The 18087-nt window shown below is 41.3% G+C and overlaps 3 protein-coding genes across 3 annotated transcripts; 1 reads left to right on the forward strand and 2 right to left on the reverse strand.

The window, feature by feature from the left end:
• Positions 1-4528: 4528 nt before the first annotated feature.
• cdc42ep5 (CDC42 effector protein (Rho GTPase binding) 5) lies at positions 4529-7457 on the forward strand. Its single transcript, XM_031744292.2, has 2 exons — positions 4529-4694; positions 5505-7457. Exon 2 carries the CDS (start codon positions 5507-5509, stop codon positions 6389-6391), a length of 885 nt encoding a protein of 294 aa, XP_031600152.1. The 5' UTR covers positions 4529-4694; positions 5505-5506; the 3' UTR covers positions 6392-7457.
• On the reverse strand, positions 7458-14584 carry grwd1 (glutamate-rich WD repeat containing 1). The gene is made up of 7 exons (XM_031744291.2): positions 14145-14584; positions 13907-14024; positions 10741-10903; positions 10424-10634; positions 9689-9834; positions 8841-9032; positions 7458-8253 (listed from the first exon to the last, which is right to left on the reverse strand). Exons 1-7 carry the CDS (start codon positions 14359-14361, stop codon positions 7945-7947), a joined length of 1356 nt encoding a protein of 451 aa, XP_031600151.1. The 5' UTR covers positions 14362-14584; the 3' UTR covers positions 7458-7944.
• A 696-nt stretch (positions 14585-15280) lies between these two features.
• Positions 15281-17936, reverse strand: zgc:174888 (uncharacterized protein LOC558116 homolog). Its single transcript, XM_031744143.2, has 5 exons — positions 17821-17936; positions 17337-17443; positions 17149-17220; positions 16703-16849; positions 15281-16572 (listed from the first exon to the last, which is right to left on the reverse strand). The coding sequence occupies exons 1-5, from the start codon at positions 17831-17833 to the stop codon at positions 16237-16239; spliced, it is 675 nt and encodes a 224-aa protein (XP_031600003.1). The 5' UTR covers positions 17834-17936; the 3' UTR covers positions 15281-16236.
• Between the last annotated feature and the right edge of the window lie 151 nt (positions 17937-18087).

Genomic DNA, 18087 nt, shown 5'->3' on the forward strand with positions numbered 1-18087 from the left:
TGTAAAAGCTGCTGGTCATGATATCCGTTTGTATATGTGGTGAGAGGGAAACATGAAGATGAAACCAGGAGATGTCCTTACTGAATCATCAGAGCTGAACAGGTGATGGAGAAACAGGTTTACCTTTTAGGTGACATGAATGAGTTGAAGGGAAGTTATGAACTGTTTCTGAGAGACAAATAACACCAGGATCCTTTTCTATGTAGCTGACAGCTGGTAACTGTGCAGGGGCGGGTCTAGCAAAGTTTTGCCAGGGGGGCCAGGTAGGGCATTAAGAGGGAAAGGGGGGCACAAAGAAATACTTTTCTTTCTTATTCCTATTTAAAATGTCTCGCTTTTAATAAATAATTATCTGAATCTTACAACCAAAGTTTTCATCTGATGTAAAATGTATAGAAATCCATTATTGTATTCAGTAAATATTAAGTCTAGTATATACCCTAGTAAGTTATAGTATTCTTTCCTTTGGGAAGGTACCATCTGTGCAGTCTGCAATTCTGTTGAAGAAAGATGTTGAATCTATTTAATTACTGGAGAAAAATAATAGATTTCTGTGCATTTGTTTTATACGTGCATTAAGTTAAAATCGGTTTTGTCAATTAAGCATCTTGAGGCAGAGGGTGGGGGAGTGGTTCCATATTTTTTTTCTTTTCTTTTTTTGCTGGGAGTTGGCAACCCTATTAGTTAGGTATATGTAATTATAAATGAGGTTGTTTTATAGTTTTGCTAAGCACTGTTTAGAATACCAGAATAGGGAGGATGGTGTAAGTTTAAGTTTATTATAAAGGCTTTTTGGCTTTTCCTATAATACCATGGTGGGCCAGTCATTAGTCAAAATGCCCGGGCTGATTTTTTGTCCCAGTCCAGCCCTGCCAATAATAGATACTTTTAGCCCATAAAGGTAGCTTATGTAGGGGCGAACAGTGTGTCTTCATTTATTCGATGATTCATCATCGAATAAATCAAATTCTGAACACGTTTCAATAACTGATTTTTACTTTCCACACAAAGTGGTTCATGCAGCAAAACATATATTTCAGCTTTTCATGTATTTTAAAACGGTTTGTTTGGGGGGTTTTTGGGAGGGAGGGGTGTTAGGCCTATTTTAAAGCACGTTTTATTAACTTCTATCGATTAAATGTACTAGAGGCTATAAATAAAATAGATGTAACGGTCAACACAAGAAGTTGAGACATTTTTCACAGTGCATGTGTCTGTCTCCACCCCATTTACACATCAGTCTGTCACCAGAGTCAGTAGGTCTCAGGGGTCCATTAAAGTCACTGACTTCAACAATGAGTTACACTTATTCATATAGTTTGGTAATGAAAAACATAAACATCCATATTACCAACTGGATGTTATTCCAGTGTGAGCTCAGTATAATTATTCAGTTAACAGTAGTTTAGTCCTTCTGCAGCCATCATGCTGAGGGGAAGTACCCCTCGTGGCTTTGAAGCTATAAATAGGTCATTCACGAGCTTGCACTGCAGGTTTTAAAGCATGGGCCTATCGAAAACTGCAAAACAAATGAAATGGAAACCTGTTGACATTGTGCTGACTTCAATGATCCCACTTTTGCAGAAGGAGAAAATATCTCTCCTATTTCTCTCTGTAATCTAACAGATATTTCTGCACTACAACTGTGGCTACATTTTTCTGTGAGTGTACTATGTGTATATGATAGTGACTTGAGCCGAATACCTACCAGTCAAAGTCGGTTACCCTTCCAGTTCACATGGCCTGCTGCCATCCTGAGTGGCAGAGAAGTATGTGAGGGTGGTGCAGGGCATGTATGAGGACAGCAGATTACATTTGCTGATTACAACAGGGATCTGCTCTGAGTCCCTTATTGTTTGCAGTGGTGATGGTCAAACCTACTGTGATGTGTGGTTTGGAGGTGGTGTCACTAACACAAAGACAGCTGGAGGTGGCAGAGTTGAAAAACAAGTACATCAGAGGGACAGCTCAGGCAACACTGGACTGGATGTACTGGACAAAGGATGTTGAAGAGGAAGACCACAGTGAAGATGCATGAATGTAATGAAGGAGGACATGCAGGGGATAGGTGTGACAGAGGAGGAGGCAGAGGTGGCGACCCCGAAAGGGAGCATCTGATAGAAGAAGTCACCGCTAATATCAATCAACAATTACTTGTACAGAGCCCCAAAATTAATCCTATTATCAGCATCAGTGTCAGTTTTTTTTCAAGACATTATTCAAGTTTCACCACAGTTGACCATGTCTGGCAATGAGTTATAAGGGCAGCTCTTATTTTAATCAATGATGGGCAACAGTAGCTATTTGTTTTACAGTTCTCATGATCCATTTTTCCCCTTTGACTTCCCATGAAGCACACACAGCTGCAGGATGTGTGTTTGTGCTAGTGTGAGTACTACTGAGGGGAGGCGAGTCATTTCCTGCCTTAGTCGTTTCCAGAAATCCCCCCACCACTACACACACACACACATGCACAAACACACTCATTCAAGAGAGTCTTCAGAATGAAGACTTTCTTGAATGAACATTTCGGAAAATCATCATACATGTCAGCATACAATGAAGTCGTGATGTCTTTTAAAGGAGAAATCATGGGGTTAATCTTGGGGGTGTGATGCTATCAAACATTAAACTCTGATAAGGAAAGAAAGACATGCTGCTGCGTTGCTTTTATTGTTCACACATGACTTAGAAAAAACAGAAGAGCTCATTCTCATCTTAAATTCAAAGTAAAAAGTAGGCCTTCAACAAGTAATCTCATTTTAAGGGCGCAGCTTTTGAAAACAAAATACCTCACTTCTCTTTTCTCATGGTGAAGGAAAATGTGCCTAGGGCTGAGAGAGCAGCTTGTTGGCTACATCATCACCAAACTATGTTTGGCATTTGTGACGAGAAATCACTCACAATGACTCAGTAACCGGTCCTATTGTATGAATACCTTGCTGTGGTAATGCTTCTGTTTTCTTTTACCCAGGGGAGGAAGTTGGATATTATCCTAAAAAGCATCTCTACTCCACTCCTGTTGTCGGCCCAAAGTCAGGGTTTGTTCGGTCTTTTTAAAAAAAAAAGATGAATCCTGACTTAGTGCACATGTAAATGATGTGGTTAGCTATGTGAAGTAATTATAAGGTGGACACCCTTCAAAAATATGAGTGTGTCAACCGGCCTGTGAGACTGCATTCCTTTGAAAACATAATTGCAGGTATTCTGTCCACCCTACATCATTCAGCATGACATGAAAATTGTTTGCTTTGCTAGTGTAGCTCAACTGAGTTAAAACAGTGTGCAAGATGTCAACACAACACAGAGAAGGTACAACTGAGGTGCTGTTTTTCTAGGAATTTAAGCATTTTAGCAATCTTGGACAAGATTTTTGTTTAAATTGTACAATTTTTAATTCGTCGACAGAGCACTACAGCAGCATATGTCACATTTACATTGATAAATAAGAACTTTTCCTCTTAAATTGGGGAATATAAAGACAGCTCTGAAGTGTCTATTAACTGGATCGTGTTGAGTTCATGAGTAGTTTCTGCCACATCTAAGAGAAAAAAGTGTATTAATCCTCATCTTAAAATGAAACCAAACAAGCGCACTATTTAGATGATGCTTTGCTTCTCTAATTATCAAACCCAATTAATCCCAAATAGCTAGGAGAACTGAAAAATGGAAACAACAAATACAAGCTGGAGTCTTGTGAGGTTGAGATGGTTGGGGTTGAATGGTAAAAGTTGGGAAGTCAGACAGTAGAGAGTAAGATGAGAAAAGACTTAAGATATGCCCTAAGTTGGGAAAATACTGTGTTATAACAGCCAAAAATAAAACACAATCCATAACCCAAGAGCTTAAATTAGTAAATATATAGCAAAATAAAAAAAAAATCAATATGAAAAAAAAGATGTCAATAAGGGAAAAAAATAAACTGTTAAAAAGTAATTTAAAAAAACCCCCAAATGACCTTAATCAAATAGAAAAAAGTGAAATAAAACAAAATAAAAAAGCTCAACTAACTAAAAATCTTTTGTACATAGTGTATATAGTCTTATATAGCACAAAACACAATAAATGTAAAAAAAAAAAATAGATAAAACGATTATTTCGTTTATATTTTTTATATTATACGATTTTTTTTTTTATTTAAAAAAAAAAAAAAGTAAATAAAGCTACAAAAGCAATTTGCTAGCTATTAAAAAGTTAGGTGGTCCCAAAGTTAAAGTAATTCAGAAAATGTGTGGTTAGTGAGGCAGGACTCTGATGTGTTTGTTTTTTGGGGGATTAGCAGTATTTACATTTTGGCAACATTCCCTTAAAAAGATAAAACACACGCGGACCTCGTTGCAGGAACTATTCGTTACATTTGTAACTAAACTCACTCATTCGAGTAAACTCTGAATCAGTTTATCTGTGAACACAAACCGGGCAGCAGACAGGTCATGTTCGTGGGTCTGGTTTATATTTAACACTGTGCGATAGAGTCGTCAGCACTTTGATCCAGCTCTCTCCAATAACTGGCGCGTCACTTCCTCAGCCCGTGCCCATCCCTTTGGAGGAAAAAAAAGAAAACTCACACAGGCGGACGACGGCGAGAAAAAAGAGCGAGGGAAAAGTTGAGAGGGAAGCGAAAGCGAAAAGCCAGATGAAAAAGCTGGAGAGTGGAGAGGGAGCCAACCAAAGACGAGAGTATACGCTTTAAAGTAAGTTTTTTTCTCTAAATACTTTACATGTTTTGGTGGCGCCCACACTCAGTTGATAAGCTGAGTTTTACATTGATCCACACGCTTCTCTGATTGGTTTATCAATACCCGCAGCTCCCATTACTAATACTTCTTATGAGCTGTAGATTTATCTGAAGAATATTTACTTTGAATTGTTATTGGAAAAACTTTGAGGGTTGGGCTTACAGGCCTGCAAGCCCCCCTCCCCTGCTAAACCCATAACTGCAGTCAAACGTGGAGACTGGCTTCAGTCAGAGTGTATAACATGTTATAAAGGTGATTCGAGAGATTAACAAATATAATGTGCATTAATGGCGACCGCGTATTCCATTAATTAGCCCTTCTTTTTAATTAAATAATGTTATAATGATCTCAGCAGGAACAGGGTTTTAATCTAATGTCCACCAGTTGTTTTTAACTTAGAGATCTACTTTTGTAGAAACTGTTTAACCGTGGTTTTGTCTACAAACACCCCTGAGGGCAGAGAAAAGTATGTGCTAACTTTGCAGTGTTCTTCAAGTACAAGTCTCAGCATGGCCTTCACAGCACCAGTGCCAAAATGCTCACTGGTTTCCCACAATATTGCACAACATGGTGGATTTTCAGACTGGCCTGTCCTATCACTGGAGCCCTCCATTGTACACGTGCTTTTTGAACTTTTTGTTCATTCACTAGTTGTTGTTCTTTTTGTGTCTTCATTCAGGAAGTGCTGTCATAAAAACAATTTAATAATTCATCCTTCCTTTTAATTTTTGCCTTCTTCCTTCCTTTACCTGCCTTTCTTCACAGTCATGCCACTCCACAAATCATCCCGGGTCTCTCGCCTGGACCCTACCATGATCTCAGCCCCGCTGGGTGATTTTCGTCACACGATGCACATCGGCAGGGGAGGAGACGCCTTTGGCGATACCTCTTTCCTGTCCACTCTTGGCCCGAGTTCACCCAAACCTGACCTGGCGAGTCCTGGGATTGTTTCTTCTTCCTACCACAGTGATCTTCAAGCAGATGCACCAGAAAGCCCGCAGAACAATGAGCTTCAGCACTCTGACTCAGAGTCGTCATTAAACCTGGACCTAGACCTGGACCTGGGTCCATCTATGCTTGGAGATGTACTAGGCGTAATGGATGGTTTGGGGCTCCACTCTAATCAGGAGGTAGCGGAAACAAAGCAGGGGAAAGGGGCTGCGGAGATGTCTGTGAACAGGCAGAGAGAGCTGAATGGGAAGAACTTGGCAGAGCATGATGGAATCCAGGTGGAAGACAGCAGGATACCAGATGTGAACGGGATGAAGCTAAAGGGGTTACGACCAAAGGTGAGATTCAGCGATAAACGGGAGGAGATCATTCGTCAGGCATCGGAAGAGGAAGAAAGTCAAGGGTTTGACTTCCAGGAAGAGGATCAGGATCTGGAAGCATGTAATAGCCCAGTGAGGAGTGAGAGCGAGAAAGGCAAGAGTCCAGCTGATGGAGGTGAAACTGAGTTTACCAATCACAATGCAGATTTGCCGCCCAGTCCTGCCTCGTCACAAAGCTCAGAGTATGAAGGGGTCACTCCATTGGACAGGAGGAGGGTTGGCAGCTGCCATTCAGAGACTGATTCAGAGGAGGAGGAGGTGGATGAGGAAGGACGAGGCTACACATTTGAAGATGAGTTTGATGATGAAATTGGTTTATAGGGGATAAACTGCGCCAACAAATCTTTGCTGTCAAGTAAATCAAGTATACTGTATTTTCCTTATTTCATCATTCCTCCACCAAGGACATACCATGTGTGACCAAAGCTGTTGATTTGGCCGTGAACCAGATTACGCAAAAACTACAAAGCTGAATGTTATTAAACTTTGCGGAGAGTTGGAACACGAGCAAAGGACATACCAAATGTAGATCCAGATGACTTTGTCTCAAATTACAGAACAGGATGCTGGCCTTGGTGGAGGACTGCGTTCTCAGAGTACCTTTTTTTTCGGTGGCTTTTGAATGGGAGGTTTAAATACAATATATCTGACTTCAAACTGGATTTTTCAGAACTCAATGAGACGATGTTGCTCAACTGGAAAAGACGTTTTTATCTACCAGGGTAACAGATTTGCAGAAGACTTGATATTTAATCAGAAAAAAAAAGGTGCCATTTTGGTAATCAAAGTGAAAAGTTTGCAGCACTTTGATTTCTTTTCATTCCTGGATGTTTTTGCTTTAGAAATCAAAGCTCAGCGGAAAGTTTGATTGAAGATAAATTAAACTGCATCGTTAATTAATTTCTTTTGTGTTTGATGTCTTTAAAGGGAGCTATACACTTACATTATTGTACCCTGTGATATACGAGTGTCTTATTACATATTCATCATATTGCATGTTTATTAAAGTCTTTGAAAAGGTCTTCAAAGGGTTGCGAGAGACGGCGTCTATAAATAATTACTGTGAATGTGTCACATTCCAAATCTTACAACGGCTCAGACCAAATGCGATTTGATATCAGAGTGCAGTTATTTAGCACAGCTGTTCCTTTCAGGCCGTGGGGCTGGGTTAACACTAAAATGCAAAGACAATCATGTGATTTTAAATCAGGAGCAGCAGTGGACTTGCTATTTTTTTGCTTGTGAAAAGCTTTTTTTGTTGTGTTTTTTCATAATGCTGTAAAAGGGAAATACCATTCAACTCATGCTGAAAATGCTGGTTAACACATTCGTTAGCCTGTGGTTTCACAAAGATTACAGTGAAAAGAATAAAGCGACTTCAAAAAGATAGAAACCAGCCTCGGCTTTTATTTGTTTCAAGGAAAGTTGCTGAAAAGCTAAATGCCTGAGATCCAACTATACCAGGTAGCTGCTGGTGAGAGTGAAATTTCACACACATTAATACTGAAATAAAGTGTTTCATTTCATCATTTTCATAAGGATTCCATTTATATTTAAGGTTACAGATGTTTGACAGGTAACTCATTTTTTTCCTTTAGTAATTCAAAAAGTAAATGACAGAGGAGTCAAGTTATCTAAACTGTATTTTAAGCATGTAGGTGATGCCTAAAAAAGTTCAAAAGTCTGTAAACATACAGGCTGAAAGTTCAACGGGACCATAATGTGGTGCCTTTGTTGGAAAATAGATGTCAAAAAGGTGAATTATTACATACACAGTTTATTTATATACATTACAAGCTTCTTGGTGCTTGTTACACATGTATCACTCATGTAAATGCAAAACCATCCATTTGTCTCTAAAACGCACAAACACGCTACACGGATATCGTCCTGAACACGTTGAATCCCGACAGAGCCGTGGAGACCATCACGCCCGGCATCTGCGGGTGCCAGTGGATCTCCTTGATCTCAGACTGACCCTGGTGCAGGAACAGCAGCTGAGGGGGAAGGTCCCTGACCGCCTCCACCCTGGCGCCCACGTCGCACGACTCCACAGACAGATCCCACTGGCTGACGATGTCGTCGGCGCCCGAGGCGGCGAACACGCTGGAGTCCACGGGGTTCCACTCCACCGAGGTGATGGGAGCGCTGTGCTGCTTGAAGTTGGCCACGGGACGCCCGGTCTACAGGAACAGGAGAGCAGTGAGGTGTGACAGCTGTTCATACAGTTTCAGCTCAGTGGGGTTCAACTCTGAAAACATACTAGGAGCAACCCCTGAACCGAGCAGTTACTGTCATGCTTCAGGCCTGCTTGAAGAACAAAAGGACTGGGTGTGCATCAGAAGGGTGATCTGTGCTCATGTTTTTACTGATGCACACAGAGGTGTCTGAAAGGGTTAAATATGTTGTTCATACGATGCAAATAGGACTTTGTGTGCTGTGAAAGTCTCATTCAGCTCTCTGTAATAAATCATGTAAATTTTTTTTCACCAAATATATTAAAATAGTTTCCTGAATTAGAAGGGAAGCAACAGCTAAAGCTATTATTGTTACACAACTGTACATCTAATGTTAGGTGGGGCAGGAACACTAAGAGGTGAGACAATCTGACGGCATAAGCCTAAAGATTGTTTTCCATTTAACACTAACCGTGGGTCACAGTGACATGTTGGCACACTGATAATAGCTCTGCTATTGTGAGTGCCCTGTGTGTTTAATTAGAATTACATAATTATCTTTAGATGTATTGCCTCCATTTAATCTTTTGTACCTTAAACTGTCGCAGATCCCACACTTTCAGGAGTCCATCGTCCCCCCCTGACAGGAGGAATGGCTCGCTCCTGTTCCAGCTGATTACATTGATGTCCGACGAGTGAGCTTCATTGGCTGACAGCATTGAATTGGGCGGGGCGCGGATGTCCCAGATCCGAATAGACTGATCCACTGAACAAGATGCAAAAACCTGGTGAAAGAGAAAGTACAGATACTTTAAAAGTTTACTTTAAGGGAAGCTTTACAATAACTATTAACACAATAAGATTCTTCCCAGACAAGGAACTATTTCTTCTTAAGAATTTACTAAGGGAGGGCTCTGGTGGGCTTTGCATGCTTAATGATCCTTACTGCAGCAGGAAATTTTAGACAAGACTGTACAAGTTGAAAAGCCCTGAGATTCCAAAATAAATAAAGAATACTTTCAGAAATGCAAACACCCAGTCTTATAGGACGAACATCGACATGTCACAAACTGGTTTGGTGACTAACTGCTGCGCTAAGACTCGCGTAATTTACATAGTTTGGGCTGTAATTTGTTATGTCACAACTCTGTGGTGCCACGCAGCTAGCGTTACCATATGCTATTTTTACCACGTGCCATTTAACAGCAAGTTTCCATTATTCTGGTCCGTGACCGCACCTCATTTTTCAAAGAATTACCCATGCATCACCAGGGACTTAAGCTTAGTGGAAGATACTTAGAAATTTACAGACATCGCAGTTCTTCAGGTTCAGAGGAGCCACTCCTACTAATGTTACCGCTGCGGTTAAGGGTGCAACAAGCGAGCGAGCACAATCTGCCAAAGTTTATGCCACTACGTCACCGTTGGGGTACAAACATACTGAAGCTTCTGTAGGCGACCACTGCAGATCTTCCACAGACTTTGTGTGGGAGCTGAAAGGTCGCTGGTCAATCTGCCAGGAAGTCCCCCCCTCCCGTGGCTCCCACACGTGGATGTTTTTCTTGCAGTCCCCGCTGACAAGGCGACCTGTCAACAAAACACAAAACTATTAACATCTTAATCTGTGACAGACATCTATGCAAATCCTTATCTCAGTCAATCGCAGCCTTCAAAGACCTTCAGATACATGTAAACAAAAACAACCTGTTTACATGTTTAAGAGGAACTTTTGTTCTTCTTTGTGCCCCTTCATTCGGCACTTTAAGGTGGATTTTGATTCTAACACATCCCATAAAAGGATTTCCTTCCAGTGTTATTCTTATAAAAGCCCACACTGGCATCTTTTCACTAAAACTACTGCACGTTTTTAATCGCAGCTGATCACTCTCTTGACGTATACACCGGTGTCAGCCCTGCTGTGGACAATATTTCTGATGACAGGTTTGCGCGGGCAGACACAGTTAACAATATGGGAACAAAAATATCTTCCACAAGGTGGAGACTGTTTTTATCATGTCAGTGACAGATAACGAAGTAGTCCAGGTGCAGTCGGGGACCTGGCTGCTAGCACAAAACAATGTTGCCACACAGGGTGAGCTGAAAACGTGCATGTTTTGCTTTGCTTTTGTTTTTTTTCACGTCTGTATAGCAGTCTTACAGGATAAGCCTCACGTACCAGGTACTTTAGGTGACCAGTCAACTGCAAAGCCTTCAGTCATGTGCCCTGAGAAACTGAAGAGCGCTGCTGCCTCCTTCTGCTGTTTGACGAACGCAGCCATAGCAGCAGAACTGTGGACGGCCTCCAACTGGGATCGGAGATCAAAGATTTCCACCTGTCCCTTGTCTGACCACACAGCAGCTAATGACTGCTCTCCAACCTGAGTCACCTGGACCCCAAGAAGCAAAATGAGTCAAATCATCAGGGAATTAAGAAAAACTGATGCACAAGATACTGATTTTATAATTTTTATTTACTAATAAACGTCTGCATACCCTGACTCTGTTAATCCCCCCATAGTGGGGCATCATGGCCAGTTCCATCTGTGGTTTCTTTTCTTCATCCTCCTCCTCTTCATCACTTTCCTCATCACTGCTCTCTTCCTCCTCTTTTTCCTTCTCTGTTCCATGAAGGTTATGCATGCGCATGACCAAAAGTCTGCCAAAAAACAAAAAACAATTAACAATTAATTCATTGGCATGGATTTCTGGGAAATACCCCGGTCCAAAAAGAAAAATCACAGACTATCCTGCATCAGTGTGCTTTATCTTTGAGTGCTTGAGAGTTTCCAATAACCTTTAATTGACCACTGAAGTCTCCACCGAAAGGAAAAGTTTCAGTGGATGAGTACGAGAGCTGACATCAGAACAAAACTGAAACTGTGCATCACAGGAAAATTAAAACAAAAACAACATTGTGGTGTGGTTTATAGTGAAGAGAGTCAATGCTTTAATGTTAGCATTCAAAAGAATCTTCCCTTAGACATTAAAGAGTTTGCTTTTCTCTGCTATAAACAACACAGTTGGTAGTAATAACAATAAACATGTACAACAGGAACAATGGGAAAAGAAGGGGAATTTAACATTACTAAACATGGAAACGTGGCAATAATGCGTCTGTCTTGGAGAGAGTTTGGATGAAAGGACGCCTCCTGGAAACACCTGCACAAAGCAGCTTTTAAAATAAAGAATGAAGTTGTTGGAGGTCTAAAAGTAAAAGAAATGAAAATCATTTTCAAGTTTCAGTCTTGCTCACTACTCCTGCAATACTGCTCTAATGTAAAAACATCCATCCACCCATTATCTTCCTCTTATCTGATTCAGGGTTGTGAGCCTGAAGGAATGTGTCTCCTCCTGGCATCCAAGCAGGGATCTTTCAAAGGTATTACTTATTGTTACTTATTATTGAGGTTAATTATGGTTATTTTTGTCTTCTTTCAGCTGCTCCCTTTAGGGGTCGCCACAGCACATCTGCCTCCATCTCTGACATCCTCCTCTGTCTCAGCAGCATGTCCTCCTTCACTACATCTGTGAATCTTTTTCTGTGGTCTTCCTCTTTTCCTCCTGCCTGGCAGATCAGGATCCTTGCTTGTACCTTTCCTTTTTTTTTTTCCATTGCCTTCAAGCAGACCTTCCTCCACTCCTCCTTTTTCTTTGCCCAACAGTAGCACAACTGCCGTCAGCTGCCTGTCGTTAACCCGGACCTTGACCGGACCAGTATATAAAACTCACTCTTGATAATCTGCATATTTGATTTGCCGAATGCCGTTCCTGATGCAACCCTCACCCTTTATTGGGGCTTGGGATCAGCACTTGCAGTAAACTGGCTTGTGGCCCACCCTGTGTCTGGGATTGGTATTCTTTTATTGTTGTATGAATGAGAAAGTGAGTGAACGGAGTTTCTACAAAATCTACACGTTTTTTTTTTTTTATCCCACGCGGTGATCAAACTATAGTCAGACTACAGATGACCAACTTAATCTGTTACACAAACTCATTGTCTTAGGACAACTTTGCCATGAATTAGAATAAAAATGCAAATAAAAATACCTGTGTTCAGCTCTACTGCTCGGCACATAGCTGCAGCAGAGCTGAGCTGTTGTCGCTTCTTAATGTGGTGAAGCTTAATGCCTGCTTTCAGCTTTTTGAACTCTTTAACTCTCTAATACTCCAAAGTAAACAATCCAAGAGCTCACTTTGTGCTACTGATCAGCTGGGTTACAGTGATGTGACTTTTAAAACTAGAGTAAGCCAGCCTTTATTCTGTGAACTGTCCTAGTAATAATAGGCAGAAAACCAGAATATTAATTGCAGCCTCACAGCTAAAAGGTTCAAGGATTTGAACCTCCAAACAGACTGAGTGGGGCTGCTCTGTGTTTTCTTTTAGCTTCTTTCTCCCACAGTCGAGAGGCTTACAGTTAACTGGTCACTTTAAGCTGGTTGTGAATGTGAGCATGAATAGGTGTCGGTCTCTGTAGCCTCCGCAGCTGAGAAAAAAAAACATGGAAGTGCCAAAAACGACAAGTGCTCAAACTAATGCTTGAGGCTAGCCAAAGCATTAAAATGCCCAAACTCAGTCATGAAGCTACCGTGGTTACATCCTGGTCTCTACAGCCAATCTCTTCCATTATAACTGCTGTACGGGAGTGCGCGTTAATTTAATAACTCACCGACTTGGATTTCATTTGGATGTTTTTCATAATTCTGACTCCCAGCTGTGCCAGGATCAAGCAGCTGCAGCCAGCTGCTGTCTGCCAAACTTGTTCGTGCCGTTTGGCACATTTTTAATAGAACAATCCGACCAGGTACACGAGCTGCTGTGTGGTACAGAGTGTCCAATAAGTGTATGCTTCATTTTTAGGGAGAAAAAATCTACTATTTAGTACAAATTAGTTGTAAACACATTTAAACCTGCAGGTCTCACACTTCCCCAGCTTGGATAAACTGGAAAATTACCTCAGGGCATCCGGGCTAAAAGCTATACCAAATCAAGATGCATATTCAGGACCCTTGGGGAAAAGGGAGTGGCTCAAAGTACCCACTTAGTAGGAATTACATTTGTCTAGGAGGGTTGCACCCAAATGGATGCAGCTTCCCAACCAAGCTTTTTATCACTAGTGGAAAAGAGTCCAGTCCAACCTCTCACACAAAAATGAACACGTCCCACTGCAAAAATGCTTCCCTCTGCTTATAGTTTTGTTTTTGTACTTGCTCTTGTTAAATTTCAAAAATATCCTTTTGCAATCACTTAACTTAATTAGTCTTGCTCTTAAATAATATTTGTAAGCCATTATTTTATCCTCTGGATGTGTGTTTGCCTATTTTAACTTTGTCTAAATGTTGTTATGCAACTGCCATCTGAATGCATCTGCTACGAATAAATATGTATTTAAAAAATGGGGAATGGGGGGAGTTTATGGGTTTAACTTACCTCTTGCACAATGTCAGCTGGATAAAATTACTCCAGGCCAAACATGACAGATCACTCTAAAATATATTTGTGAAACTAACCACTGACACCAGTTTAAACGACCAAAATAAACACACGGAGGTGCAGGACATCCGGCGTTATTGAGCAGGACCTTTAAAAATGGTGCTTCCGGATTAAATGCTGAGTGCCGACAGTAATGAAGGTATGGGTGAGAGGTCAGTGGTCCTGTACCTGTTCTTCAGAGCTGTGTCCGCCTGCGTGCCCGCACAGAGCAGCATGGACAGGGGAAACTGCTCCCTGCTGTCTCCATCTCCATCCCTCAGGATGTCGAAGCTCAGGCATGGAGCACCTGAACATAAACAACAGGATAAATTAACCCCAAAGATCCCACATGGTGGAAGCGTGAACTTCAATGGGATTAATGTTGACAGTGCATCTTTTCCCTCTTAAAAACCTGGCTTTAACTTGCCTGTCTGGCACTCGTGATACATGCGGTACGCGGAGCGGTCCATCTCCAGCTCCTCCCCGGGCACAAGCGGCTCGATCCCGGGCACGTACACCTTCTTGTCCTCCTCTCCCTCTGCCCCTTCCTCCTCCATTTCCACCCCTTCGTCCTCATCGCTGCCTGCTTCGTCCATCTCCTCCATCTCGTTTTCGTCCACGGCGTGCTCACCGGGCGCAGACATCTTGGCAGAGGCACGGTGTGGCGTACTTCCGGTGCAGGCAGCGGCCACGTGGTTTAAACGCCGCTCACCCTCCTCACCAGCGTCGCCCCTCTCTCCCTGTTTACGGGAATTCAGCTGACCTCTTTGGCGAAAGAGCCCCTGCTGCCAGGAAAGACCAGGCTTGCAAATGTTTGTCTCACACTGTAAGCCCTGAGAATTACGTGAACATTATTAGCGTGGACACTGTTAGCGTTAGCTACATGTCAAATGCTCTCTCTCTCCTCCAAGATAATTAGCCTGTTGCTTAAGAACATTTGGGATCATGTCCATGCACCGATCAGTAAAGAGTCTTCACCTCTGAGTCATGATTCTGAGATTTTATGAGATTTATTTCACCACATCTTACGCAGCACAGCCTGGTACTGACAGGGGGCTCAGGGGCCCCTGCACCACTAATGGGAAGTCAGGCTTTGACTCACAGCTACTCACTGGCAATAATTTATAGATAGTTTTGCACTTGACTCTATCAGGGTGTTGGGAAACTGCCATAAAAGCTGCTATGTTAAATCACAAGAATAGTTGGGCAATTTCTCTTATACCCTTTTGTCTAAGCATGTATTTGTTTTCTTCTTCTTCTTAAATTTTTGTTGGAATTTCATTATTAAAACTATGGCACCGATTCTCTGGAAACCTTTGTCTCTTTGAAAAACACTCATATATACATTTAAGAGATTATGAAACTACTCGGAGGGTTCTGTCAGGACAAAAGTGTTTCTTTCATGTGTGGCTGAGTACAAGTAGAGACAAGTGCTCTTTTATTACTCATCGAGGTCTTTGACAGGAGCCATAACATCCCAGGCTGTTCCACCACACATTCCTCTGTCATCTGCAACTGATCTCTTAGACTTTTTATTTATTTATTTTATTTTATTTTATTTTTTTTAAATTAGAGCTGCAGAATAGATTTGAAGAGTTTGCACACAAAGGCTGCCTTTTTACAAGAGAATCTACGGTTGAGTTCAAGCGAAAGCAGATTCCTGCAGCTGGAATGCAAGATTAAACACAAAATGGAATCTCTTAAAAGCAGCAGGGACAAAACTGTAAACATATAACTCTCCGCGTGATTAAATACTTTGCAGCTGCAAATAGCAGTACCACACTGCAAAGTTAGAAATGCAAATTTGGGAAGAATTGTACCTGTGATTGCTTTGCAACTGTAGTTTTATTAATATCATAAGTTAGTGCTGATCATAGGCTACAGTATCATTATGCAGGCATTACAGCTGTAATTGGCGGTGCACTGATTTTAACAACTTCATAAACTGTTGAGTTTTTCAGTGTGCCACAGTGCATAATCATTTTTTACAAATGTGGAGAGAAATGACAGTATTTACCTCTAAAATGTGGCGTAAAAGTGTCTTTAAATGAAAAAAAAAATTAAATATGTATGAACACATATCCCAACACTTAAGCACATTTACTTAAGTAGCCTAGCTGTAAATGTACATTCAAAATACTGTAATAAATATATAACACAGACTTTGGATACTGGCAAGTTACACCAAAAGTTAACGATGCATATATCTAAATGTCTTTAATTTATTTTTCTGTACAAAAGTAAATACATATACATCCATTTGTAAACAGTGGCAGACAATGCCCATTAGCAAGAAGAACATAAACCATAGATAGTTTGCTCTAAATAGTGAGGCTATTGGATTACATCTGCGATATCACCTCTTACAGAACGCTGTTGGACGGCGAGCTCGTGGTTTGATCTAATTTTGTGCATCAGATGTAACACTTGAGTTTCACAAAGCTTACCACACTGAAACACAAAGACAAAAACTTAAGGAAACAGTCATCAGTGCCTACAAAAAAGACCCTTTTTGACAACTATGGTAGCAAACACCAGTAGAGTCTCAATAATAAGGAGCTCCAAACGAATGCAGAATACGATGGGGGAACCCCACTGGACAGTGGCGGTGTGTCTATAATCCTGCCAGACTTCATATTGTCTACCGCTCTAGTGGTTAAAAGTCTGGCCCTTGATGGGCTGTAGTCCTTCCTTTCAACAGACGGTGGCAAGTTGGGCAGGGTGCATGTTTCAATAGTAGGTGGGCACCCAATTTGAATCCACCGGCTAAAAAGTTCTGATGTTAACTTTAGGAGTTCTTCTGGAGAGGAAGACACCAAGGAGAACTGGGATAAGTCTGTCTCCTCCCGAAACATCTGCAGCAAGGAAACAAGGAAGAAAGATCAGAATTATCAAGACAACAACTCTGACTAACAAAGTCATGTTTGAAACAGCTACTTAATACTGAAGCGAGCAATGTCACGACAAGAAAAAGAGAATACGTACTTCCATGTTTCTGTTTGTGCTAGTAATTTTATCCAGTGTCCGTGTCAGTTCCACAACAAGAGAGTGATTTAAGTGTTCCTCCCAGAGGTTTGTCAGGAGCACTTGCCAAGAATCGAGGAGGACATACGCAGCAGGGAACACGCAACACTGCGAGGAAAAACGGAGCAACACAACAACCCCAAAATTAGGACTAGCATGTAAAACACATGACAAATCCCCACAAGAGCCACACAAGTAACCGTGTTACGATAGAGAGGCTGGAGGCCACTCGGGACAACAGACTGTTATTAAACAGTGCATGTGACTTGTTATAGTGGAAGACAACCAAAGAAAAAAAGCAAGTAATTATTGTCTTAAAAAAAAAAACCCAAGTGGGCTTCAGGAGAAGGTTAAAATGAGCAGGATATATAAGACCCATATGAGCACTTCCTATATAAACAACTCACCGGATCGGTGTCACAGAGCATGTGTCTTGTATATCGATGCACCACATAGTAATCCTTAGGAAACACTGTGCGCTGAAGGGGGAAGAAAAGAGGCAAAGATGAGAAGCCAGATACCCAGAAGGATCACACATGTATATATGGACATATAAGTATATATTTAGAAACAAAGTAAAGAGAGTTTCACTTACAAAGCCTGCTGAACTCGAATCGATGGTCCCTTTGATATTTTTCACACCTTCCAGGTCAAACTCACATCCACCACATGGGGCAGTTAGTAATGACAGCAACAGTAGAACTGTTGGAGACATGATAAGAGAGAAAGCCACAGAAAACGAGTCACATAATTGCTGGAAACTTTCTGTGGTTTGTAGCTTGTTCAAACTGCATAGCTACTAAAAAGAACATGACATCATTTCCTGTGTAAATTAGCCATTTCTTTCTTTAAAAAAAGAAAACAGCAGGAGACACTGGGCTACGATTGCAACATCTCTAATTTAATTAGGGCACCAGAAATGGCTGTAATGTTTCAAAGTGGCGCAAAAAAATCAACTTTGATTCACCATTTAAATCTCACTATGCATTAACCAGGACTGCTGTTTCACTATAATCCCACAGACATTAAAAAAGGGTGAAAAAAGACAAAAATTTAACATGAAAATAATAGTTTCTCACCTCGCAGTGTCATCGTTTTATCTTGACTGCATGTCCATTTCTCTTGTTGACAGCAGTGACTCTGCAGGCAAGCTTCACTGTCACTCTGTAAAAGGCGAAGCTTCCTCCTGTGGTTTTTTTACAGGTCTTTGAAAGAGCAGGCTTCTGTCTCTTCTTCTTCACTGCTTGATATTTAGTCTTCCTGTTCACATCCCTCAGATCATCCCCTTCTCTTTACTTAGGGTCCTTTGGTACTTTCCATGCACATGCCCTACTTGTCACCTCACA

This window comes from Oreochromis aureus, linkage group 11, assembly GCF_013358895.1.
Source record: "Oreochromis aureus strain Israel breed Guangdong linkage group 11, ZZ_aureus, whole genome shotgun sequence".
Classification (NCBI taxonomy): domain Eukaryota; kingdom Metazoa; phylum Chordata; class Actinopteri; order Cichliformes; family Cichlidae; genus Oreochromis; species Oreochromis aureus.

Excerpts from the sequence above, each read along its gene's own strand:
- cdc42ep5 (XM_031744292.2), top strand. The coding sequence starts at position 5,507 with ATGCCACTCCACAAATCATCCCGGGTCTCTCGCCTGGACCCTACCATG.
- grwd1 (XM_031744291.2), bottom strand. The coding sequence starts at position 14,361 with ATGTCTGCGCCCGGTGAGCACGCCGTGGACGAAAACGAGATGGAGGAG. Across the intron at positions 10,904-13,906 it reads GACACAGCTCTGAAGAACAG|ACTTTTGGTCATGCGCATGC; the intron begins GTACAGGACCAC and ends GTTTTTTGGCAG. Across the intron at positions 8,254-8,840 it reads GGGATCTGCGACAGTTTAAG|ACCGGGCGTCCCGTGGCCAA; the intron begins GTACAAAAGATT and ends CTGTTCCTGTAG.
- zgc:174888 (XM_031744143.2), bottom strand. Across the intron at positions 16,850-17,148 it reads TGCTCTGTGACACCGATCCG|TGTTGCGTGTTCCCTGCTGC; the intron begins GTGAGTTGTTTA and ends TTTTCCTCGCAG. Across the intron at positions 16,573-16,702 it reads GCACAAACAGAAACATGGAA|ATGTTTCGGGAGGAGACAGA; the intron begins GTACGTATTCTC and ends TCCTTGCTGCAG.